This window comes from Ailuropoda melanoleuca, chromosome 5 (genome assembly GCF_002007445.2).
Source record: "Ailuropoda melanoleuca isolate Jingjing chromosome 5, ASM200744v2, whole genome shotgun sequence".
NCBI classification, from domain to species: domain Eukaryota; kingdom Metazoa; phylum Chordata; class Mammalia; order Carnivora; family Ursidae; genus Ailuropoda; species Ailuropoda melanoleuca.
The window spans coordinates 8729086-8754702 of record NC_048222.1 but is presented as its reverse complement, the minus strand read 5'-3'; the positions used below and the strand labels follow the sequence as shown (position 1 = coordinate 8754702).

Sequence of the window (25617 nt, the reverse complement as noted above, 5' to 3'; positions counted from 1 at the left end):
GAGCGGCCCGGGCTGGCGGGGCGCGCGGCGGCGGCTGCTGAGACGCCCGGCGGCGCCCGGACCGACGCGGCTCTCCTGCCAGGTAGGTTTAGCGAGCTCTCGAAAGGCGGCACGCAGGGCAAGCTAGGCATGGTGCTGGACTAGGAAAAGGAAATGGGGAAAAAAAAAAAAAAAGACAAGAGACTCTAATTCCCTGGTTCGGAGCTTTATTTCCTGCCTCCAGTGCTTAAAGCCATACAGCGTGGAGTTCATTCGGAATGCCTTAAACACCTGTTAGCTTTTAAAAATAGACGCTTCGGTCAAGGTAAAGAGAAACTCCTTTCGAATAAAACAGGCTGTACAAAATGTATTGATTGGCAAATTCAAGATGAGATCAGAGCTCCCCGTGTAGTCCTTAAGGGGACACGAAAGTTGGCGTAATCTCAGATGCTTACCTTCTGTTACTCGGAAATGCACCGCGCGGTGTTGACAGACATAGATCGGAATAAGATGGGCTCTTGGCCCTACGTTATCGTGAGTATTTTGTCAGGTAATTGCTGATAACACAGAGCGAAACTCTGACCCGATAGTGCTGTTCTCGAGTTGAAGTTAAAATGAAACCGATTCCCCTTTCAGCAGAGAAAAGGTATGTTGAGCTGACTTTTGTCAGGGCACCTTTTTGCTTTTCTCAGTAGTTTCGGGGATTCTGTGAGTTTACTCCTGATACATAGTACTTCTCACATTAGATTTCTCAGAAATGAATTCTCCGGTCTGGAACAATGTCCTCTTTCTTGCTTCCACTGTTGTGTGTAACTTTATTTCTTGCTGCTGCATACATCTTACCAAACAGGAGCTGGGGGTCCCCGGAGGGCTGTCTGTGTTCTTGTAATGTGGCATTTCTGGATGTTGATTTGAGCACTGCAAGGTCTGACTTAAAGAACAATGTATCTAACATTTCTGAAGCAGCAGATTGGTGGTGGTGTTGCGGGGCGGGGCGGGGGTCGTAGGCCCAGAAGCAAAATAAATGAATTTGAGATGACTCAGTTCTTAGGGTGTGGGTAAGAGGCAAAAGGAACCCAGCCAGCCTTCACTGAGTTGCTGGCTAATTAAAGTATCTGGCTGCTGCAGTTTTCATTTAGATGAGCCTCCTGGTCCCTTTCACATCCCATTGCTTTGTGGGTCCCTCCTTCTGACTCTGTCCTCCCTTCCCTTATGAACAGAACATTAGTCCTGTTCATAAGTAGTGGCCCCTTAAGTAATTCTGAAACTCTATTGAGGAGGGGGTGGAGGGGGCAGGAAAGATCTATGTAGCAGACCCAGGAGCCACACTAATTGTATTAAATCCAAAACCTCCTGTTTTACCCATGCGCACCTGTGACTGGACTTTTTTTCTTTATGGTGGGCACACAACTGGAAAAATTGGTAAGAGAAAAACCCTTCTGTTTCTAAAGTAGCCTCTGACTAATTGAAACTGTCTCGATGAGTAAACAGATACAAGGTAACCGTGTAGAGAGAATGTAAGTATAAAAAAGAGGTTGAGTTGCAGAATCGGGCTGCTTGACTTTTTATTTAAAACAAACAGAAAAAAAATACCCCTCCCTCAAAAAAAAACCCCAAACCAATTACCCTAGATAACTTTCTCCTGCACTACTGTGCTGGAAGTGAGGTGTGAGTGTGGTCAAGCACTGTCCATTTACCCAGAGTTTTACAAATATTTACAGTCATCTATGCCAAATATCTTTGCACTGAGCCCCACAGAACATTCTCAGCCTTCAAAAGCTCCATTCTCATGAATGGCTTCAGTTCATTGGCAATTTAAAGGCATTCAGGCTTCCAAACTAGGTCAGTTTAAGACATGTCTTTTTTCTTTTTTCTTTTTTTTTAATTAGTTTTTGAGTCTCCCAGATTATTAACCAGGTTTTCTGAGGCAAACTTGACAGCAGAGAGAAAAGTTATGCTCTGCCTAAAGAGAAAATAAGCTTCTTTATCTATATAATAACCACTTAGCATCCCCAAAATGATCTTTCTCTTCAACGATACGAGTCCTTTTCATCTGAGAAAGTATATTTAAATTTTTGTTTTTGAGAAGCAGTTTTAATACTTTAGGTATTTAGAAACATTTATGAGGACACCAGAGTCATTGCTCCGTGGTGTTTCTGCTAACTCTGGCTTCCGTGTTTCCCCTGGCCTTGACTTACAACATTGCTTTCTTGTTGAGTGAGGCTCTTAGTGTTTGAAATCACCAGTTTGAGGTAGAGGTCAGGAATCATGCTGAACCCAGATGTTGGTGGAGGCACAAAGTCCAAACAGTTTTGGGACTAAACCTACTTTGTGCAACTGATTATTTTGGATATGGGAAAGGAGCCAAGATGCCACACAAATCATGCTGTCCCCTTCGAGCTTAGGGGAGTAGGGTCTCTGCAGCCATTGCTCCTGAGTCCTCAGACTTTGTTTTCCAGGGATACCCACCTGAATTTCTAGAAGCTCCTTAGCTATTGCAAACTATATACTTTTAGACTTTGAATTGCTGGAAGTGAATGCACATGAGAACCAGGCCTTTAATGTTCTCTCTCCTCCATGTGCTTGTTAAGAAGTTATCCGCTGTGGGATTGAGTGACTACTATTTGCCAGGTGTGGGCTAGATGCTGAAGATAGAAAGATGGGTAAGATGTGCCCTCTGGGGGCGCCTGGGTGGCACAGCGGTTAAGCGTCTGCCTTCGGCTCAGGGCGTGATCCCGGCATTATGGGATCGAGCCCCACATCAGGCTCCTCCGCTAGGAGCCTGCTTCTTCCTCTCCCACTCCCCCTGCCTGTGTTCCCTCTCTTGCTGGCTGTCTCTATCTCTGTCAAATAAATAAATAAAATCTTTATTAAAAAAAAAAAAAGATGTGGCCTCTGTCCCTCATGTTGTTTCACCTGAGTATGTTAGAGGTTTTCATCTTGACTTTTTTTTTTTTTAATGTTTCTCATATGTCATCTGAGCGTTAGGTCACTTGAAGGGGAGTAACAGCACCAACGTTAATTTATTTAATTATTTAAATTTTAATTTGCTCGTTCACCTTTAGTTATATGGGGGAGGTCTGGTACGAATGTTCTGTTTTTGTTAACTTTGGCATTTGCTTTTTCTCGGTCAAGGCATGCTTCTAAACCCAATGCATCACACTGCAGTGGTTATTGAAACAGGGAAGACTAATATAATACAGTAAAGAGAGTAGAAGTGGTCAGCGTTTTTGCAACACGGAATGGGAAACTTCTCGTGTATGATGAGACCTCCGTCCTTGAACTGAAAAACACAGCCACCTCAGTGAAATAGACTTCTCTTATTCACAGCTGGAGATTGCGGATCACGTGGCTTGTAGCATCTGTTAAAGAAAATACTTTGAAAGCTGTGTCTTACTGGTTTCTAGTTCCTCTTCAGTCATGAGTTTGAGTCCCAGGCCTTTAATCAACTGGTGCTTTGTCTTTGGGGGAAGATAGAACAAGACATCTCTTATTTGTCTCTTTGCTAGACTTACGGCTGAAGCTGTAAACCCACAAATTGTCCTGTGTGTTATTACAGCCTCCTCTACTAGTTTACTCTTTGTAAGCGGGGACTAACCACCTTTACATCCCCAGCACCGAACGTGCAGAATTCAGTTCTTTGTGGGTTGACTCGGTTTCCTGCATTATTGATTTTTTTAAGAAACCGATTTGGCAAAGGCGTATAAAAATACACACACTGCCCCTTGCTTAGTGTGGGATGGAAGGGAGTCCTCTCCCAAACTGCTTTTAAATTTGTTTCTAATTAAAATTTCTGTACAAAACTTTTTTTTTTTTAAAGATTTTATTTATTTATTTATTCGACAGAGATAGAGACAGCCAGCGAGAGAGGGAACACAAGCAGGGGGAGTGGGAGAGGAAGAAGCAGGCTTCCAGTAGAGGAGCCCAATGTGGGGGTCGATCCCATAACGCCGGAATCACGCCCTGAGCCGAAGGCAGATGCCTAACCGCTGTGCCACCCAGGCGCCCCTNAGAGAGGGAACACAAGCAGGGGGAGTGGGAGAGGAAGAAGCAGGCTTCCAGCAGAGGAGCCCAATGTGGGGGTCGATCCCATAACGCCGGAATCACGCCCTGAGCCGAAGGCAGATGCCTAACCGCTGTGCCACCCAGGCGCCCCTGTACGAAACTTTTAACGTTCACAAGTCAGGGTAATACATACACATGTTTTTATTCATCTGGAGAAAATATTTTGATTTAGCTGTTTGTGCTTTAGCCACTGAAGTTTCCTGATAATGTCTTCACCTAAGAAATCAGCCCACCTCTTGCTGTATGGGGCTTTCTGAAATAACACTTCTCCTTGATCTGTTAATTACATTATTGTCTGACCTGCCTTTAAGGGGCGTTCCTTCCTGCTTCTGAGCTTTTTTGTGATGCCAGGCAGGGGGAAGAAAATTATTCGGCAGGGCTATATGAATAATTGTGGGAGGCAAGGGAACCATTGATTAAAAAACGGGGTGGGCAGGGCACAGTGGTGTCGAGGAGGGAGGCACCATGATAAATGTGAAATTACAATGCCAAAAATACTGAGCTCTTACTCTCATATTCACTCCTACCTTCTTTGATAAATTTTTATTGTTAGAAAAGTCAGGAATGGATTTTCTCCTCTTGGGCCTTTTCCTATAGTGGTAATGAGAACATGGAAAGAAGGCAAGAACAAAGAAATGTACTTTTTAGAGGGACCAACATTTCGCAAATGTTAAAATTTGCCATCCCACATGCCTGTGCTCTGTAGGATTTAGAGAATGAGCCTTTCACAGAGTCATCTACTTTGTTGGCCATTATCTCCACAAATCTTTCCATATATTTCATAGGAAAAAATATAAAAATTAGATCTTATTATTGTCACCATTATAAAAAATTGTAAGTGTCTGAGGTGATGGATGTTTAACCTTATCATGGTAATAATTTTGAAACATGTATACACCTATATGTATATACACATATGTATGATCATTACACTGGACCCCTTACACTTACACAATGTTATGTATCGATTATATCTCAATAAAGCTGGAAGAAAATTAGATCTTATTAATAACTGTCCCAGACTTTATACATAACCTACTTTCAAATAGCAAGCAGACTGTGTAGAAACAATACTTGCTAATATTTAAGAATCTTCTCCTAGTGGAGTATCTGTCCTTTTTACCTGCATGATAATTAATAGGGATATATTTGCACATCAGTTCCATTTTTAGAAGATAGCAGTCTCCAGGTTACAAATTTATAGTTTTTTTTCCATCCTGGTAACTGTCGAGATGAAGATGTTAAACCTAAGGAATTACAGGCTGAAGTATTTTTTCACTTCCTGGTTTCCTCTGAATGAGGCTGAGAAGCAGGGGGCAAAGATACGGAGGGGGGGGTCCCGTTTCCTATCACCTGAGGCACAGTGGTAAACAGTCTCCTTCCTACGACGGCACTGTGATCTCACAAGGCCTGAGTAGATGAATATTTACTTCCATCACATCTAAGCATTAAGTATTTCTTAGATTTGTTGGTACTAGAGAACAGTGTCTAATCTACTTTTTTTTTTTTTAACAAATAATGACAGATTGTCCTGTATGTGATGCCAGGCATCTATTCATTGGCCTTGAGCATTTTTCTTTTAAAAAGTAATTAAATAGGGGCGCCTGGGTGGCACAGCGGTTAAGCGTCTGCCTTCGGCTCAGGGCGTGATCCCAGCGTTATGGGATCGAGCCCCACATCAGGCTCTTCTGCTGTGAGCCTGCTTCTTCCTGTCCCACTCCCCCTGCTTGTGTTCCCTCTCTCGCTGGCTGTCTCTCTCTCTGTCAAATAAATAAATAAAATCTTAAAAAAAAAAAAAGTAATTAAATAGATATAAAATATTTCTGTTGTCCTGATCTTACTGGATTTGTGCTGGCTCATCTAGTCCTTGAATGACCAGAGAGTGGGTCAAAGATGCCAGCAGAGAGGAGAACCACAGCACTGGCCACTGGAGGTCTACCATAAGTCCTTGCCTCACTAAACACTAATACCCATTGCTCTGGCTGTTCTACAAGCCAGCTGGTCTACCTCCCGTTCCAGACTCTCTTTAGAGTAGAACTTCAGCAAATTGCTATTGGCTGATAATGGCCAGAACCTCACTAGACTCAGTCAGTACTATTTAATAGCTTCTGTAAAGGACATGAACTAGAGGCAAAATAAATAATTGTGTTATGCGGAAGTGCCAAGGTCAACATAATACTAATTTTCAGATTTTGTTGAGTAGACTCTGGTTCCCTGACATGTCATTCTCAGTTGGTATTGGGAGAGCTTTCCTAACAAGGCAGAGATGGGATCTGTGGATTGCTGTATCTTTCAACTCTTTAGAGAGTATTGGCTTCCTGAGAAAATCTGTCCATTATAAAGGCAACACTTCAGCCTTACCTTTCCCACCACCTACCTTCTTGAAAACATTTCCCTTTGTTAGCTCTCCCTGAGTCATGCATTCATATCTTTTATTCCAGCTACCTCACAGGAATGACTGAGTGTCCTACATGGGCAAATAAACATTTTGGGAGTATTCATATGTCTCCTCTTCTGTTTTAGCCCTTTTTCTTGAGTAAATCTTAGACTTTCATAGCATAATTTGCAATTAAGACCTCAGCACAGATCACCTGGATTTTTAATAAATATTCTATTACATCAGTAATAACCAGTTGATTCATTTTGTTCACTTTCTCCTTCTCTTGATCTCTTTACTTTATGCTTTATCCATTTATCTAAACTTTAAAGTTTTTGCTGAATGGTGTAAAAATTCCTGAGCAATTAGATAAGTATCCTGGTGAAACATTATCCCTTCCAACGGCATTATCTTTTTTGTGCAATGGAATAATTGCTGTGATTTTTAGTAGTGAAACAGGCGTAAACTACATTAGTTAAAAATACTTCGAATGTTGGCTTTCCCACCCTCTGCATTTTTGGAGCAGATTGCTTTTTCAGGCCATCAGCGAATATGAAAATTCCTTATACATCCCATGCTTGCAGCATGGTTTGTGAGATATCCCTCTCCTTGGCAATTCTAATGAACTTTTCAGTTCTTTCCTATCAGATAGTAGTACTAGCTTCTCACATAACGAACACTTGATAGTGCCAGAGACAATCAGGCTAGGTAGAACTGCTGATTCCCCTTTCTTGGTAATTTGGTGCAAGATCAGATGTTTTAAAGGGGCTTTCTTTGCTTGCATGCCCCAAGCCATCTGCCCTGTATGTGGCTGCTTATATTTAAGCAAGTGATACTAATACAATTTGGGTGAAGTCCGCCCTCACCACTCCACCCCACCCCCAGCCCTGCAACCAACTTTAGAAAGTTCAAACCTAAAGGCAGCTGTCAGGTTTCTTTCTTTTCTTTTTCTTTTAATCCCCACCATGCCCCTTGTGTGCTCTGACAAAATTCTTTTCTCATTGGGTTCTTGACACCCAATAAGGGGCTCGGTCACATTTGTAATAATTATAAAAGCAATTGTAACTGTTACTGTTTTAAAACAAGCAGGAGGGTGGAACATTCAAGTCACTTTCTTATTTTAGGTAAAACAGGAGGTATGAGGCAGAACAAGTCGAGCAAGCTAGTGAGAAGGAATTGCCGGCTCTCTGGACGGAAGACTTTCCTTGAAACCTGGAGGGGAGTGGGTGTGGACTCTGTGTGCCTGTGCAGATGTAGTCCTGTGGAAGGGTCAGGAGCTGCAGGGCTGTGGTCACCTTCTCCGGACACCCCCTCTGAGACTCATGCCATGTGCGCATGATTTGGGGGGAGGCGATGAGTTTCTACTGTTGGTGTTGCATGTCAGGGACTGGGGAATCCTAAAAAGACGTAAATGGAGGACAGCTAGACACCTTGGAGCCATTCACCAACATCTCGAGGGAGAGAACTTCAGCATTCTCCCGATGATTGCTTGAAGAGCTCTCTGTAATGAGTCAATGGGGAAAGGATTTCTTGTTTGATGCTCTTTTTTTCTTTATGAAGCACTCCCTGTGTGTCATTCATTTTTAAAACATTCATTATTGATTTTGCCCAGAGTGAAAAACCAAGAAGCTGGTTTTCCAACTGTGCCTGGCAAAGTCATCAGCTTCTGTGATGGTGCCTGGGAGGCTGCTGAGGGAAAGGTCCAGGGGACCTGGCCTGGTGCTCCCAGTGCTGCTTCGACCAGCACTGGTTCACCTTATCTCTTTGCCACGGTGGCAGTTTACTTAAGGTTGTGTTTTGGCAAAATTCCATTGCTTGAAAAATGTTTGAATGCCATCACTTTAGGGAATTGGTGTTTATGGCGCACAGAAAAATAAATCACTTCTTTTTGAAGAATCATTTCGGATTGCTCACGTCTCAGAGAGATGAAGTATGTGACCTCCTTCCTCTGTCTCAGTCACAAGTGTTGCCTTGTTTGGAATGCTTGGAATTTTTGTTGTTGTTTGAACAAAACAGGTCTCTGCTTTGGAAAAGGCTTTTGTCATAAAAATATTTATATTTATAAAATATCCTTTAAATACTTGTATATATATGTTAGACCATTTTATTGAGGCATGATTGACAGGCAAGAAGCTGTACCTATTTAATGTAGACAACTTGATGAGTTAGAAGGTAAATATATACCTGGGGAACAGCATATTGCTTCTATTTAACAATTCTGTATTTTATACTTGAACATTTGCTAAGAGGGTAGCTCTTATGTGAAGTGCTCTTACCACAAATACACGTACACAAGTAATGACAAGTAAAGGGCGCAGGAGGAAACTTTTGGAAGTGATAGATATATTTTTATAGCTTCGATTTGTAACTCACAGAGTAAGGAGTGAGCACTTAATGTGTATATTTTGAGATATAAGATTATGTTTCAGATGGCCATGATAAACACAATTTCTAGTTCTGCCTTCAAAAGACTATTTCTAAGAGATAATCTAAGAAGTATTCAATTACATATTCGTTTCTCGAGTGTTATATATCTCTTTCTAAAAAAATAAGATAGAGGCACCCGGCTGGCTGGGTAGAGCATACAACTCTTGGTTTCGGGGTCATGAGTTTGAACCTCACATTGAGGGTAGAGGTTACATAAAAAAAATATATATATATATATATATACACACACATACACACACACACACACACACACACACATATGTTGAGACTGTAAGAAATAATTGACTTTGTTGAAGAATACCTAGATCTCCTGCCAGGTTGGAACAACAGGATTTACCCATTCGTAACCTCTTCCTTCAAATGGGCTCTTGGTGTAATTGACATTTGTGGTGTGAGCTTGTTTGGCCTGTGTCATTTCCATCTTCCTTCCTCAGGAAGCATTTACTGGCTACATTTCTTCTTCTTCCTCTTCCTCCTCCCCTCCCCTTTCCCCTCCCCCTTCCCCCCCTCTTCTTCCTTTTCCTCCCTGTCCCCCTCCTTCACATCCATCTTCTTCTAAAATTGTATTAAGTTTTAACATTTTAATTTCAGGATAGCTAAAATACAGTGTATATAAGTTTCAGGTGTACTGTGTAGTAATTCAACAATTCTATGCTCATCATGAGAAGTGTACTGGCTACGTTTCTTCTTGATGTTTGACTTGGGATTTCTCTTTTTGAGGGCAAAGATAGTCAGAATATGTTGTATGCGCCATGTTGGGAAAATAGAAATGTGAAGACAGCAGTTGGGGGAGATGAGTGATATGTATGTTATGGAACTGGGGTGTCTTGGAGAAACAGACAGGTGATAGTTGTCTAAGCATAAACTGGGAAGAGGAGAGAGGTAAAATCACTCATTTTTACTCCTAATTGACCCTCAAGAAAGATTTTTTTTTAACTTCAAGACACTGAATTTGGTAGGCAAATCAACAGATTTGCTCTTGGATGATAGCTCATTAATAGTTAATCAAATAAGAACACCATGTCTTGAACCTTATTGGGCCTTTCCCAAGAAATATCATGGAAGCTGATCATTGGTTAGTTTTCTATTCAAATTTATTTTTAATTCAGTCTACTACTACTCAGGGAGTAGGTGAAAAACCTTGAATATTTCAGGTTACGAGAGTTAGTAACTATTGATTCTTTCTGGTGTGACATTAAGATAGTTAGTGCAGCTATATCTTATAGATGTTTTTTTTCCTTCCATCTAATCCAATTTGTTTTTCTCTCCCTTGAGTTTGTACCTTTGTACCTATATGTTGAGATGTAAGCCGCTGTGAGGCTATGTAACAAATGCCGAACATGTACTTTCTTTTGCCCAAAAATGGGGACGAAAAGAGTCTGGTTCTGATAGGGGGAGAGGCTGTTTACAATGATTTCTGTGGCCAAATTTATTAGAATTGGCCACAGTCTTTTAAAATAGTAAGAACTTTAGGATTTTGCCTCTCTTTAATTGGAACATGGAATTTCTTGATATGATCCAAACTATAGAATATTATTTCCACAATTATTTGACCTCTTTTAAAGATTGTCTGAATAAAAACAGATGGAAAGGCTTCAGCTCTATTTTTTTTTCATTGTAGAAAAATCCCTTTTACAGTCATGCCATGTTTGGAGACAGATTTCACTCTGTACAGTTTGAGTGACCTTATGATACTTGTAGTCATGGGCTTTTTGTTTCTTTCTCTCTTCCCCCCCCCCTCCTTACCCCTTCTTCCTTCTCTCTCTCTCCATGTTCCATCCCTCCCTGTAACATCCACCATGAGGCAACTCTGGTGTAAAGGACCAGGCACTGGGCTTGGACTCAGAAGATGGAGGTTTGAATTTTTCTCTGCTACATCCAAGCTCTGAGAACTTTGGCAGATTATTTAACTTCTCAGGACCTCAATTCATCTATAAAATGAAGGAAAGAACCCTCGTGGTTGCAAAAGTTGAAACGAAATGACATATGTGAAGGAGCACAATTAACACTGATGCCCTGTTGAAAAAAAAATTATTGGTATGAAATATACATAACGTGAAATTTACCATTTCAGTCATTTTAAGTGTATAATTCAGTGGCATGAAGCACACTTACAGTCTTGGGCAACTAGTACCCTATCCATTTGCAGAATTTTGTCATCATTCCAAGCAGAAACTCTGTACACATGAAATGGTAACTCTCTATGTCCCCCTGTCCCAGCCCCACCTTTCTACTTTCTGTCTCTATGAATTTGACTTGCTAGGTACCTCACGTTGATAGAATCACACAGTATTTGTCCTTTGGGTCTGGCTTATTTCACTTAGCATAACGTCTTCAAGGCTCATCTGTGTTGCAGTGTGTTTCAGAGTCTCATTCCCTTTTAAGGCTGAATAATATTCCATTGGATGTTTATATCACATTTTGTTTATCCGTTCATCTCTTGATGGGCATTTGGATAGTTTCCACCTTTTGGCTGTTGTGAACAATGGTGTTAGGAACACTGGTGTGCAAGTATCAGTTTGCAACCTGGTTTCAGTTCTCTTGGGCGTACACCGAGAAGTAGAATTGTTGGATCATGTGGTAATTCTTTGCTTAATTTTTTTGAGTGACATCCTATTTTCAAGTGTCTTTTTTTTAAGCTGTTGGATTGTGGCGATGCAATTCCTAATGGTGTGGTTTGTTCCCTATGGTCTTTTCATTCCCGTAAGTTACATGAGAGGAGTCAGGATGGTGGGGTCACTGTCAATGTCAGGACTCCAGGAGCACCTTGCCAAGGTGGCAAGCTCTGTAGCCCACGGTTGTCGGAAATGCCTTTGCTGTGTGCCTTGACAGTGTGGAAGGGGAAGGTTTTCCCTGGTGGGGCCCAAATGTGTTGAATGAATATAATATTCAGCTGTACGAATGAATATAATATTTTCTGCTTTGGACCTTCCTGTAGGGATTGAGGAGACTGAAGAACGGGAGGACAGGCTGATGGGCTCAGGTGGGAGGTTGCAGTATCTCACCATGACCACCGAAAATCCGACGGCGGGAGACCTGGCTCCAGCCCCCCTTGTCACTTGCAAACTCTGCTTGTGCGAACAGTCCCTGGACAAGATGACCACGCTCCAGGAATGCCGCTGCCTCTTCTGCACAGCTGTAAGTTTTCCCTGATGCCTGCGTCATGAGCACGAGAAACTACAGAAGGGGAGAACTGTAGAAGGATGGGATCGGCTTCCATGGCTTTCTGAGAAGCCAGGGTTTGCGATAACAGGCCCCTGTTTTGGAGAGCAGTTCCATGTTTGGCTCTGTCTCCAAGTAGTACCTTGAATGGGAAATCTGGTACTTACTGGTGTTTAGGCAAAGGGTAATGTAAGTGTGAAATTTAATAATTGGTTAAATAAGCAGAATTTGTTCTTAAAGGAGTAGGCAAGGAACAAAATAGAAATATTTCTAACACGTCTTAATTAACTACCATCTGTAAGGAGTTTGGCAGATATTTTGAATGATGGAGAAAGCAGGTAGCAATTTACTGAATTTTCTTTCATAGACTTGCTCGTTTCCTACAAAGTACATGATACCTAATTCTTTGACTTTGTCATATCTCCTTCTTTTTCTTTTTTCACAATATGCCGGGTGGTACTTATTCCTCCTAATGAAGAGAAGCCTGCAGATCTCCAGGGGTGGGCTTGTCTCTTTGATTCTGACACTTGATATCAATGTCTGTGACCCTGACCGCACAGATCCCTGAAGGTTGGTTGGTTAAGGTGTGAAGATAGGAAACAGACTGATAGATTCAAAGTGGCTGCTAGAAGCATGAACCCAGGTGGTCTTAATCAAATTTTCATTTATTCAAGTGTCTTTTGAGCTCCTACTGTGTACCAGGGACTCTGCCGGGTGATGGGAATATAGCCGTGAATGAGATGCTTCCCACAGGATAGATGGAGGCATTGAAGGAACCATATAAGTTTAGTGAAATCAGGGGAAGCGCAACGTACCCAAAGGAACGTCTTACCCACTTGGGGATGGGAGGGACATCCTGGTGGCAGTGATCTCTGAGCTGAGGCTTTAAACAAGGGTTGCAAATTGATACTCGTGGGCCGTGTCTGGGCTTGACACATTTTTGTTTCGATCCCCAATTGGGAAATTTCATGAAAGAATGAAAAAGTGGTAAGATACAGCTACTCTGGGTCTATGTTAATAGGCCCAGAAATAGATGATCTTTCCTCTCTCTCTCTCTCTATATATATATATCATAATCATCAATTTCTATCTATATCTATTCTTTTTTTTAAGATTTATTTTTATTTATTTTAAAGAGAGAGCAAGCAAGCACACGAGTGGGGAGAGGGGCAGAGGGAGCGAACCCCAAGCAGACAGCACGCCCAGCACAGAGCCCAACACAGGGCTTGATGCCATGACCCATGAAATCATGACCTGAGCTGAAACCAAAAGTCAGATGTTCAACCCACTGAGCCAGTGGGCGCCCCTCCTCTGTTTATATTACCTGCCTCTCTCCTGTTTGTATTTGCATCAGCTACGCTTTTAAACTGAAGATGGGTAAAGACTCACGCAGGATGTGTGCTGGGATCTCAGTGTGGCAGAGGCCTGATGCCTCAGTTACAATATTTACCATTCATCTTTGCTTTGGTGGGCCTTGTATGGGCAGACTGTTAATATTTATTATACAACAAGTGTAATAATCACCAGACAAAGGTGGGTTTAATGCTCTGACTTGAGAAGCAGATTGAATTGTTCAGTTCCAGTGACCAGCGTCAAGGGGAGCAAGGAGAAAGGAATCAGTAAGGAAGTAGAATCATTTATCAAGAGCTATGTTTACTAAGCATAACTTAAAACAACAACAACAACAACAACCAGATAACAAGTTAAGGTGAAGCAAATTTTGCTCCATCTCTTTTTGCTTAGTTTATTTAATCAACACGACATGTTCTCAAGCTCGTGTATATCAATTAAAAAATTTTTTTGAATTGAGAATTAGGGTGGGGAGAAGCCTTAGGATGATTTTTTAGGTAAAAAAGAAAGTGACTAAAATCCTTCTCTCAGGTCTCTAATTCTGAGATCCAAAGATGACAGCGAATAGTACTGTTTACCCGTTTAATCATTCGGTCCCCACTGAGCCCTACCCATGTCCAGGAACTGTTGTAGGCACTGGGACTTACCAGTTTGAGAAACAAAGCCCAGCAGAGATTGTTGCTCTTAGGAGCTCGCATTCATCAAAGGCAGTTGCATAACAAACAATAAGCCTAATAAATGGACGAATTATACAGGATTGAGTAATAGGGCTTCTTCGGAAGAAGTAGAGCAGGGCGAGGAAGGTGGAGCCCGGGCCGGCGATGTTGCATTTTTTTTTTTTTATTTTATTTATTTATTCGACAGATAGAGACAACCAGTGAGAGAGGGAACACAAGCAGGGGGAGTGGGAGAGGAAGAAGCAGGCTCATAGCGGAAGAGCCTGAATGTGGGGCTCGATCCCATAACGTCGGGATCACGCCCTGAGCCGAAGGCAGATGCTTAACCGCTGTGCCACCCAGGTGCCCCGTTGTTGCATTTCTAGTAGGTGTCAGGACGAGGGCTCAACTTTGGTGCTGGTTCTTCCTCTTCTTGTTGGCCTGTGTTGCTTAAGGAAGTGACCTTGTCATCCAAGGGTGGCTTCAATTTCCTTTGGTCTTGCTTTGCTGCCGAGGGCTGTGCTTCCGAAGGGATTATTTCTCTGACTTTCTCACCTGCGTTTCAGACCCTTGCCTAATCCTTGAAATAAATGAGTCAGAAGCAACGTTTGGTTAAAGGCAGGATGGAAATTTGTGTCTCAGGGTGACTGATGTTGAACAGGCGGGATCTGGAATTGAGTTTTTGTGACGAGACTTAGCAGGTCAGGATTCCCGTTTGTGCACCAGCGTCGGGTGGAGAAGTACACATGCAGATGCAGACGTGGTGTCTGATCCCATCACAAGCATTGTTGCAAGAGCTCTTAGTTCCCGGTTAAAAACAACACAATGGCTTCTCGGTTCTTCTTTGGCAATTTGACGGTGGGAGTTAGGACATGTAGATTATTCTGTCATCTGTGATCGTACTTCCTCATTGCTGGGGAGTGAGTGCTCCAAACCAGAAAGTCCAATGGCTCGGTATTTTTGATATCCCTCCAAGTCTGGAACTTCCTGTGCCTATAAACATTAACCTTCCCTGGCTTCCCGATACCCCATTCCCTGTGATCTACCAAAATAGTAAGCTGCACGTACCTGGTTACATTAGTGTCTGTAAATTTGCAATTGGCATCAGACTCACCTGAAATACTACTCTAACTTTTTATTGTTTGGACCTCTTATTTCTCCTTTTAAAAAGCTATCAAAGGATGTGTCTGATCCCCCAATTTTAGTTTGCACTTACATATTAGATATTAAATATTGTTATTAAAGATACCAAGTGTGTTTTGTGTTTTCAAGGCTGAAAAGAAATTTGTGATTTTGTTTTTTGAAGATTTTATATATATATATATTTTTAATATTTTATTTATTTTATTAACAGAGAGAGAGACAGCCAGCGAGAGAGGGAACACAGGCAGGGAGAGTGGGAGAGGAAGAAGCAGGCTCCCAGCAGAGGAGCCCGATGTGGGGCTCGATCCCAGGACTCTGGGATCATGCCCTGAGCTGAAGGCAGACGCTTAATGACTGAGCCACCCAGCGGCCCCTTGTGACATTTTTAAATAGGGCATATACTACTAATTTCCAGTTTTAAATATGATTGGTTGGCATCTCCTAATTACTGGCTGGGAAAGACGTCTTGTGCATTGTGTGTCTTTAGTTTTGCTGAGAGAGTTCTCCCTCCCCTCCTCATTAGGCGGGTGACCAAATGGAATGGTCCTCCTGCTGGATCCTGTATACTTCCATAGATTTAATAAAGCTTTTTATACCTTTTATCCTTGTCTTGTTTTCCCTAAGACGTATCTCTGACCAGGTTGCCGTGAGCTTGAATTCTTTCTGTTTCCAAGATCAGTGTGCCCCGGGAGAGCAGTATGGATAGATGTGGAGTGTCTGACTTGACCTTGGATGTGAACCAGCTCATTCCCCATCTTTAGGGAGATCTGGCCTTTAAATAAGTGCCCCCAACCCACGTGTGTTCTATGGACCTCCAGCTCTGCGATACAGAGGTGATCCGTGAATAGAGTGTTCCATGGTCAAATTAGCTCAGAAACTGGTATGTTCTCTCTTCCTCTCTTGGAAGGGACATAATGCACTTGAGAGGCTCTGTGAAATCTTGTGGTTAAAAGAAAAGCAAGGGGACCCTGTTTAAATCATATAGCTAGTTTCTTGTTAAAGGAACTTTGTGTGTTCTGTTTCTGATGGTGGTTTCTGTTAGGCTATTTGCTCAGCTTTAATATGCAGAAGAAAGTATAGTGTAAAGCAAGGAAGTCTATACAGGACAGAAATGGGCATAGCTCTCATTAACATGACTGAACTCATAGATCATGAAGGGCATTATGGAGCCCAAGAAGTTGATATTTGGGGGTTTTGGAGAGAGATGTTGCAAAATGACTCTAAGGGTAACGATCTCAGGGATGTTAGTGTATTAACTAATGATATGCAGAAACTCTCTCTCTCCCCTCTCTCTCTCCCTCTCTCCTGTGGATTTAAATAACCCTAACACGAAAATTCCAAATTTCCTTTCCTGGCATTTGCAACATACTCTTTCAGATAACACCACACCATTATAATTCAAGTGGAAGAAAAAAAGATTCACAAAAGTCAGTTATCAAAGGAGGGAAAATTTGTGGGTTCGCTCCCTGGTGAGCAATTTTTGCCTCTCTGATTTATTTTGGAAGCTATTTTTGTCCGCCACGAATTAAAGAATAATGGAAACACAGTTGCTTGTTTTTATAACCTAGATAATTTCACCTGAAAAGAGTCGGTATGTTGGGCATGGCCTATTTACCTTTCAGATTACAGACAGGATGTGCTGAGCAAAAAGAAAATAACGTCCAGCCTTATTCTTGCCTTTTTTCCATTACATTTTGTTGGCTCTAAGTAGTTAGAACTCCTTTTACTATTCATTTCTCTGAGCCAAATGGATTTTCCAATGTTTAAAAAAGTGAGAGGAAATATAAAACTTTTTAGACCAAGCCCTTCTTTTCCTTGGGGCCTGTTGAGTGACCTTTAAGAAAAGCCCACATACGGCCTGGGAGACGTTTACAGTTTGGAAAGAGTTTCAGTGTGTGCGTGCGCTAGTGCGCGTGTGTGTGTTTGCGTGTGTGTTTGTGTTACTTGTACTCACAAGTGTGTCCACACGGGGTGGTAATTTTCAAATGAAGCCGAGAACCTTCGGTGATTCTTTCCGGGATTCTAACTGATATCTATGGTAGGATTTTGGAAGGAGTGCTGTCTTTCTGCTGCCATCTCCGTGTTCCCTTTCCAGTGGTGGGTAAACCGTGCAGATTTGGAGGGAGAGAGAGACACCCCAGCTCAGGGTCAGGCTTCGCCATCCATGAGTGTGACCTTAGGCCAGATCTTTGGCTCCTCTGAACCTTAGTGTCCTCACCTGGGGGGTGGAGGGAGGTAGGGGAGGATCGTGGCGACCTCAGAGCGTTGTGGGGGGCGTCAGGTGGGAACCCCAGGGCAGTTTCTAGCTCAGAGCCAAGTCTCTGGTGAGTTGGTGTTGTTGCTGCTTTCTTTCCTGAGTTCCATCAGTATGCTGAGCTGTTCTGTGTTTCAGTAACTATTTTAGAGAAAGGAAACCCTGTAAAGTCTTGACTGCCTTCCTCATTAGCCTTTTATAAAAAGAGAGTTATATAGGCAGTTTCAGCCTTACTGCTATTCTGAGACACCCACAGACTCACAATTAGGATAGAGAGAGGTTTCTCTGTTGGATTTGTCCGGAGATTGGCTGAAGAGGTACAAGTGGGACTTAGAGGAAAAGCAATACAACTTTAAAAGTGAACAGAAGAGGGTGTTTACCCAAAGAGTATGAAAACAAGAATTCAAAAGGATATGCACCCTATGTTTATTGAGGCATTATTTACAATAGCCAAACTATGAAAGCTGTCCAAGTGTCCACTGATAGATGAACGGATAGAGAAGATGTGGTGTATATATACAACGGAGTATCACTCAGCCATAAAAAGGAACAAAATCTTGCCATTTCCAACAACATGGATGGATCTAGAGGGTATCCTGCTACGTGAATTAAGTCAGGCAGAGAAAGACAAATACCATAGGATTTTATTCATATGTGGAATTTAAGAAACAAAACAAATGAACAAAGGAAAAAAGAGACAGACCAAGAAAATAGATCTTAAACTCGAGAGAACAAACAGATGGTTAGCAGAGGGGAGGTGGGTGGGGGTTGGGTGAAGTAAAGGGAATTAAAGAGGGCGCTTATCATCATGAGCACTGAGTCATGCGTGGAGGCGTTGAATCACTGTATTGTACACCTGAAACTAATGTAACACTATGTTAACGATACTGGAATTAAAAGAAAAATGATAAAAATAAAACCTTAAAAAAATCATAATAGTGACTAGATCACCACATTTCTGATGCATGTAAGGGATCAGATGGAAGTGTCTCAAGCTACCATTTATTTAAAAGCTACTTCTCCCCAATAGAATAACCTGTTGGCTTGCTAGGTATAGTCTAACATCACTTTAAGTGTTTTTTATTGAGAACTCTCTGGAACTGCAAGAAATCATGAAGCATCGCAGGCCAGCGAGGTCACAAAAATTTTATGTCCCCTCCTCTGGTTGTGACCTACCAGCCTTTCTGAATCTTTCAAATTCTCTAGTTCTCTGCATTCCCGTCTTCTAGTACTATGGGATGGACAGAAGTCCAGCTGGCCAGTTTAAAGCCCTCTCTTATCTGTTGGTTTCTGGTAAAAATATGCGGGGGCGCCTGGGTAGCGCAGTCATTGAGCGTCTGCCTTCGGCTCGGGGCGTGATCCCGGCGTTCTGGGATCGAGTCCCACATCGGGCTCCTCCACTGGGAGCCTGCTTCTTCCTCTCCCACTCCCCTGCTGTGTTCCCTCTCTCGCTGGCTGTCTCTCACATAAATAAATAAAAAAATCTTTAAAAAAAAATATGCAGTGTATAAGGTTAGTCTTATGGGTAAAGTGAATTTATCTTTGTCAGGTTTTCAGAGCCTTCGTCTGTCATTGTTTGTTTGTAAATGACTTCAGTATTCTCACTGCTTGAACTCAAGAGTTCCCATGATCAGGCTGTGATGACTGTGTATTAGGCAAGTCGCTGATTTGAAATGTAAATTTTGGTACTAATTTTCCCACCGAGGGAGCTGCTGCAGGACAGATAGGATCTGAGAAGTGGGAGCAAATTGTAACAGCATGAGAAACAGAGTAGGGATGACTCAAGGAGGGGTTGGCTTTCTGGACCCATGATCTCATCCGTGCCTAGTGCTCACCACTCACTTATTCGAGGCGAGTGGTGAAATGTAGCAAGAGGGAAGAGCGGCCAAAGGAAACCGCACTCTGCAGGCTGAGCTACTCTGCTGTAGCTCCTCTCTCTGGATGCTGGTCTGTTTAGGTGTCTATGAGACTGGGTTTCAAATCTGGTTGCTTGGGCTTCATTTTTTGCACATATACAAAAATATTTATTGTGCCATGTATAGCTCTGAGGGTCAAGATCTAGTGGTGAGCAGTGGGATCAAGGCCTGGTTTTCAGAGAGCTCAAATTGTAGGCAAAGCACGGATACTGACAAACAAATATGGAAGTCAGATGATGATGGAGGCTCTGAGTTAAAACAGAGTAGGGTGAGGCGGGTGGTGAGTGCTGTAGGGGAAGGGGTTTCTGCTCTGTGTTGGATGGTCAGGGAAGCCTCGCTGATAAGGGATTCCTTGGGCAGAGGCCCGGAGGATGGAGGAAACAAGCTGTGTAGGTATCTGGCAAAGAGAGTTTTTGGCAGAAGGGAGCAGTGTGGAGGTCGGACACTGGGCTTGTGCTTGGTGTTCGGGTATAGCAAGCAGGGGGAGTGGCAGAGGGAGAGGGAGAAGCAGACTCCCTGCTGAGCAGAGAGCCTGATGTGGGGTTCGATCCCAGGACCCTGGGATTATGACCTGAGCTGAAGGCAGATGCTTAATCCATTGAGCCACCCAGGCAGCTGACTTAACTATGTTTTAAATGGATCACAGTGTTAATAAGGGCCATCCAGAGAAACAAATCCATTGGACATAGATCTACATAGCTCCAGTATGAGATACAGATGCATGTGTGTATATATAGATTTATTTTAAGGAACTCACTCATGTAGTTATGGAGGTGAAGTCTCGTGATCTCCTGCCTACAAGCTGGAGACTAGCCTCAGGAGAACCACTGGTGTAAGTTCCAGTCCAAAGGCAGGAGAAGACCAATGAGTTAGCTCATCTGGTCAGGCAGAGGGAAGGAATTCTCCCTTCCTCTGCCTTGTGGTTCCCCCCCCTCAACTGATTGGGTGAGGCCCACCCACATGGGGAGGCAGTCTGCTTTCCTCCATCTATGAGTTTAAATACCAGTCTTATCTGGAAACAGCCTCATAGATCCACCCAGAAATAATGTTGCACCCAAATATCTGGGCATCCTGTGGCCTGGTCAAGTTGACACATGAAATTAACCATTAGAGTCACCCTGGCTGCTTCATAGAGAATTAACTACCAAGGCAAGAATGAAGGCAGGGAGACTAGTTAGAAGATAAATACGGTAATCCAGACCAGAGGTGAGAGTGGCTTGGACAAGCGGGTGGTAGCCACTCATGTGTTTGGGTAGTCTAAGGCTTCATTTTCTTTTATAGAATACAGGGATAATAATCACCTAAGGTTATAGAGAAGATTGCAGTAGATAATCTGGGGAAAGCATTTAGTCCAGGGCCTGGAATGCAGCTAGTATGTCCATAGGTCTCTACTAATTTTAGTGTGATCATCGAAATTTTGCTTGAAAACCTCCAGGATTGGGACATACCATGACACTGACTCTTTTTTTTTTTTTTAAAGATTTTATTTATTTATTCGACAGAGATAGAGACAGCCAGCGAGAAAGGGAACGCAAGCATGGGGAGTGGGAGAGGAAGAGGCAGGCTCATAGCAGAGGAGCCTGATGTGGGGCTCGATCCCAGAACGCTGGAATCACACCCTGAGCCGAAGGCAGAAGCTTAACCGCTGTGCCACCCGGGCGCCCCAACACTGACTCTTCAATTACAGAATTTTAAATTATTATTATTTTTTTTAAAGATTTATTTATTCATTTGAGAGAGAGCACATGTGAGTGGGGGGAGGTGCAGAGGGAGAGGGAGAGAGACAGTCTCCAGCAGTCTCCCCGCTGATCACGGAGCCAGACTTGGGGCTCGATCCCAGGGCCCTGAGATCATGACCTGAGCAGAAATCAAGAGTTGGACAGTTAACCAACAGAGCCACCCAGGCGCCTCTACCGAATTTAAAATTCTAAGCTGTCTTTCCTTATATCCATTTGAAACCTATTTCCATATGAAGTCTACCTATTAGTCTGCTCTCTAGAACAAAACTGGTTGAAATATAATTTTTATTCTGCTCGCTAGCTCTATATTATTTGAATGAAGTTTATCTTATTGTTAGGACAAGATTGCTTATTAAAAATTCTCCCACGGTGCTCCATCCATTGTGGGGATATTATTAGATAGAACTTCATTCCCTGCCCCTCCACCCTTTTGTTGACACAAGCTTTGGGAATGAGCTTTATTTGCACAACATTCTTGACTTTGATCATGGGTTGAACAAGTACTTGAGGTGTTTCCATATTCTCTTAGGAAAGCATATGGTATCAGGGAAGGGGGGGTGGTACTGGAATACGGAAGATTTAATTTCTTTTCCACAAAGAAGGCTATAAAAAGATGGTACGTTGGCAATCTGTGTTGGTGTTTTGTGGAAAGTCTTCTTTTTTTTTTTTCCACGGCATACCTTGCCAAAGTTTAATTTTTCAAACCATGTATCAGAATACGATAGGCTGGCCAAACATGCAAACCATGACCAGAGAGCAGGCAAAAGTGGGAGTAGAGTGAGAGAATTTTCCCTTACAGCCACTGAGTCACCAAAGCTTTTCTATTTATTCTTTTGTAGTTGTATCTTTATTCCAATTTCCAGTAAGTCTATTCTCATCTTTCTTTCTTTTTTTTTTTTTTTAAGGATTTTATGTATTAGAGAGAGAGAAAGCATGCACGCACAAGCAGGGGAGGGGCAGAGGGACAACAGACTCCTTGCTGAGTGGGGAGCCTGACACGGGGCTTGATTCCAGGACTCCAGCATCATGAACTGAGCTGAAGGCAGACACTTAACCAACTGAGCCCCCCAGGTGCCCCAGTCTGTTCTCATCTTAATCCTGATTCTGCTCTTCCAATTGATACGGCCACGTACCAGCCATGGTGCTGGGTGGATAGGTATAACCAGTCCGGTTCTCCTGTGGGAAGCGGACCCTCCGATGAGGGAAGTACAGTGTGCTATGGGAGCGTAACGGAAGCCACCTAAACTAGACTCAGGGAGGTCCGGGAAGGTTTCCTGAGTGGCTAAGACTGAGAGAGGACTAGAAGGTTGCTTGATGGCAGTGTTGGTGAGGCTGTGGACAGGAAGAGTGCCTCAGAGAGAAGGGTCAGCCACACTCGGTGAAGGCACAGAGCCAAGGAAGGGCGGCATACTGAGGAACTGCACTGAGAGACATCCCTGGAACATATTGTGGGAGGTGTGGGGGTGCTTGAGCATGAAGTTGGAGAGGGAGGATGGGGAAGGTCTTGTAGACCTTGTTAAAGAACATTATGGAACCACCGAAAGGCTTTGTTTGGGAATAGGGTAGGTAGGATGGCTCTGGCACAGAGTGGAGAATGGTCTGGAAGGGAGCAAATGAGGCGGGGGGCGATGAGGTCTTGGAAAACACTCCCCTCATCCACATATGCTGTATTTATCACGGCAGACTGCAATTTTGAAGTCTGGAGTGTGCAAAGTATTTTTGTGTCCCAATTTCTCCTTCCTATGCATTTGGATACTAATGTCTGATTTTTTTAAATGTTGCTGTCAAAATGCCACTCCTGTCATTCTTTCACGCACTCCTGCTTGAATCATATTCCCTAGGGCTGACGCTGAAGTCCTGTTGCACGGTGTCTGTCCAGATCACCTTCTGCTGCCTCTTACGTGGTGATGCATTTCAGGCTTCTGTGTCTTTCCTTCTTTCTAGCATCTTCTTCTTTTCTTCCTTTAATACCCCACTGGCTTAGTTCCTAATGAAGTCTCATTGCCTGGTCAGGACAATTAGGAGTCAACAAATACTTTGACAAGCAAAATACTAGATTGGGGGGATTTATTGGTGAAAAACTCAAACATGGTTCTTAACCCTGGTGGCATTGGTTACCCTAGTGTAAAAATGATCAACTCTGCTCTGAAAGCATTTAGTGTTAAAATCAAGTCAAATAAATTTCTTACAGATATCTGTATTGCGGGGGCACCTGGGTGGCTCAGTTGGTTAAGTGTCTGCCTTTGGCTCAGGTCATGACCCTCGGGTTCTGGGATGGAGCCCCGCACTGGGCTCCCTGCTCAGCAGGAAGTCTGCTTCTCCCTCTGCCTTTGCCTCTTCTGCTCCTGCTCATGCGCACTCTCTTTCTCAAATAAGTCTTAAAAAAAACCAAACCAACCAAGTATCTGTATTGCCTTCCATTCCTGCAATCTGACCTCGATCCGTTTTAGCCTTGACTTGAAGTTCACTGCGGGCAGAAGCCCAGGAAAAAAGGCATCACCAATGACCACTGTTGCATAAGGATAGCAGCAACCATTTGTCCACCTGATTCAGCATGAGACGTTGTTCTAAGTGCTTTAGCTCATTCCATCCATAAAGTGATGACCCAAATCGGTCATTAAAACATATCCCTACTTTAAGGATCATGAAATCGTTACACCGTAGTTCCTCGTTTACTTGCCTTACAGACATTGGGGTTTGTGTGCTCACATTTTGAGGCCCACACAGCTCTCTGTCCCAAGCCAATCATGCACCTGATTGCTGGTTTCCTAAAGTACCTGGGTCCAGCAGCAGTGATGGTGCCGGAACCAGAGCTCCTGCAGTTAATGCCACTGCTTCTGCAAAGTTCGCAGTCATTTCAGGGTGGGCTGTGCAGGGTGTTTAGTTCCTCTGTGTCTCTGTTTGTAGAAATGGGAAGTCAGCAGGCAAATGAAGGCCCCAAGGGACAAGGCAGGAGGAAAGGGCACAGGGGCTAATTGCTCTCTTCTCTTCCACTGCCAGCCCAGAAGGGCTTTGGGTCCCAGACTTTGATTTCAGCCACAATGCAAAAGTTTGGTTCACCGATTTCACGTATGCAGATGGGGGTAGAGAATGTAATTAGAAATAGTGTGAAACCTTAGTTGCTTATTTTCTTCCTTCTTACCCCATTTGTCCTTGTGCTCTCCTTTTTAAATTAAAGAAGGGGCAGAGGGAGAGGGAGAGAGAGGATCTTAAGCGGGCTCCATGCCTGGCGTGGAGCCTGACACGGGGCTCTATCTAGAGATCTGCCATCATGACCTGAGCAGAAATCAAGAGTCAGACACTTAACCGACTGAGCCACCCAGGTGCCCCCATGCTGGCTTTAAAACAAAACAAAAACAAAAGCTTCCCACGTATCGATTGTAGGATCAGTTCGCCTTCCAGACTCCTTCTCTGTGTGCAAATATGTGAACACAGGGATGGATATATGTTCATACACATCATTTAATAGAGAAATGGGATCTTTATCTATAGATATTTTTCTTTGATTTGAGATTTATAAATTTAACTTAATTTGGGCATGCTTCTATGTGAGAGTATATAGACCCACCTTCCTTTTTAAGTGTTTGCTATTATAAATGAAAATTTTTGGACTTGTGAAACTGTATTTAGGAAAAATTTCTAGAAGTAGGAGTACCTAATAAAAAGGTATGTGCAGTTTAAATTGGTATGTTGCCAAATTGTCCCACCCCCAAACTGTTGTGGCAACAGCCCCCACCAAATGTGTAGGAAAGCCCCCTTTTTGGACACTCCGGATATTTTCAAATTTTTTACCTTCTCTAATCTGAGATGTGAAAAAGAACATATCTCATTGTTTAATCAGTGTTTCCTCTTTTAAGGAGGAAGCAGATTGTAGCAAAATAAGCTCATCTTATGAGCCTGTCTTTAAAAAATACACAGTATGTCCAGTACTAGTACAGTTTCAGCTGATTTTCTACCCTGGTATCCACAGTACTGTCAAGCTAGAAAAATGGGCCCTATCAAGAAAAGTGTATTGTGTTTTGGAGACATGAATGAATGAGAACATACTGCTTATTATGTCGGTCCTAATGTTGGTGAGGGGGGCATTATCACACAGAAGAGTTTATGTTCCCTGATCAGATGTTACTATGTAGGAAAAGGAACTTATAAAAATGGAGCCAGGTTGAAGCCAAAGAGGTTGGAAACTCACTAGAAAATTCAGTGAACTCTAAAGCTCCCTTTTCTGACTATTGAAGTGCATCAAGGATCCTGGTGGATCCTTGCACTTTGGGTGGATCTCTGCACTTTGATCCTGGTGGATTTCAGATGGGCGTGGCATCTCCTGGAATCAGGCTAGACCCGGTCAATGCCTCATTTCTGTGGAAATGCATAAGCTCTGTGTTAACCAAAAGCCTCAATGGTTTTGAAGCCTTTCCCACCCCCCGTAGGGAGGTCCTTTTGGTTTGACTCTTTTGGCCTTTGTGAGTTATTAGCCACATGAATGTAGGGTGGAGGGTTTTTATTCAATGTCTTTGACCCTCAGTTTATT

General features: G+C 42.9%; 1 protein-coding gene across 4 annotated transcripts in view; it reads left to right on the top strand.

Moving 5' to 3' along the window:
* RNF144B (ring finger protein 144B) overlaps positions 1-25617 on the top strand; it is a 183318-nt gene that overhangs the window by 107620 nt on the left and 50081 nt on the right. For 2 of the 4 annotated variants that reach the window (XM_034660272.1, XM_019802519.2), the window contains exon 2: positions 11808-12007. In XM_034660272.1, the coding sequence (XP_034516163.1) occupies positions 11843-12007 (165 nt within the window). In that variant the 5' untranslated portion in view covers positions 11808-11842. Of the gene's footprint in view, positions 1-21; positions 83-543; positions 626-11807; positions 12008-25617 lie in introns of those variants that run through there. The other 2 variants (XM_011228376.3, XM_002921958.4) reach the window with 2 other exon arrangements.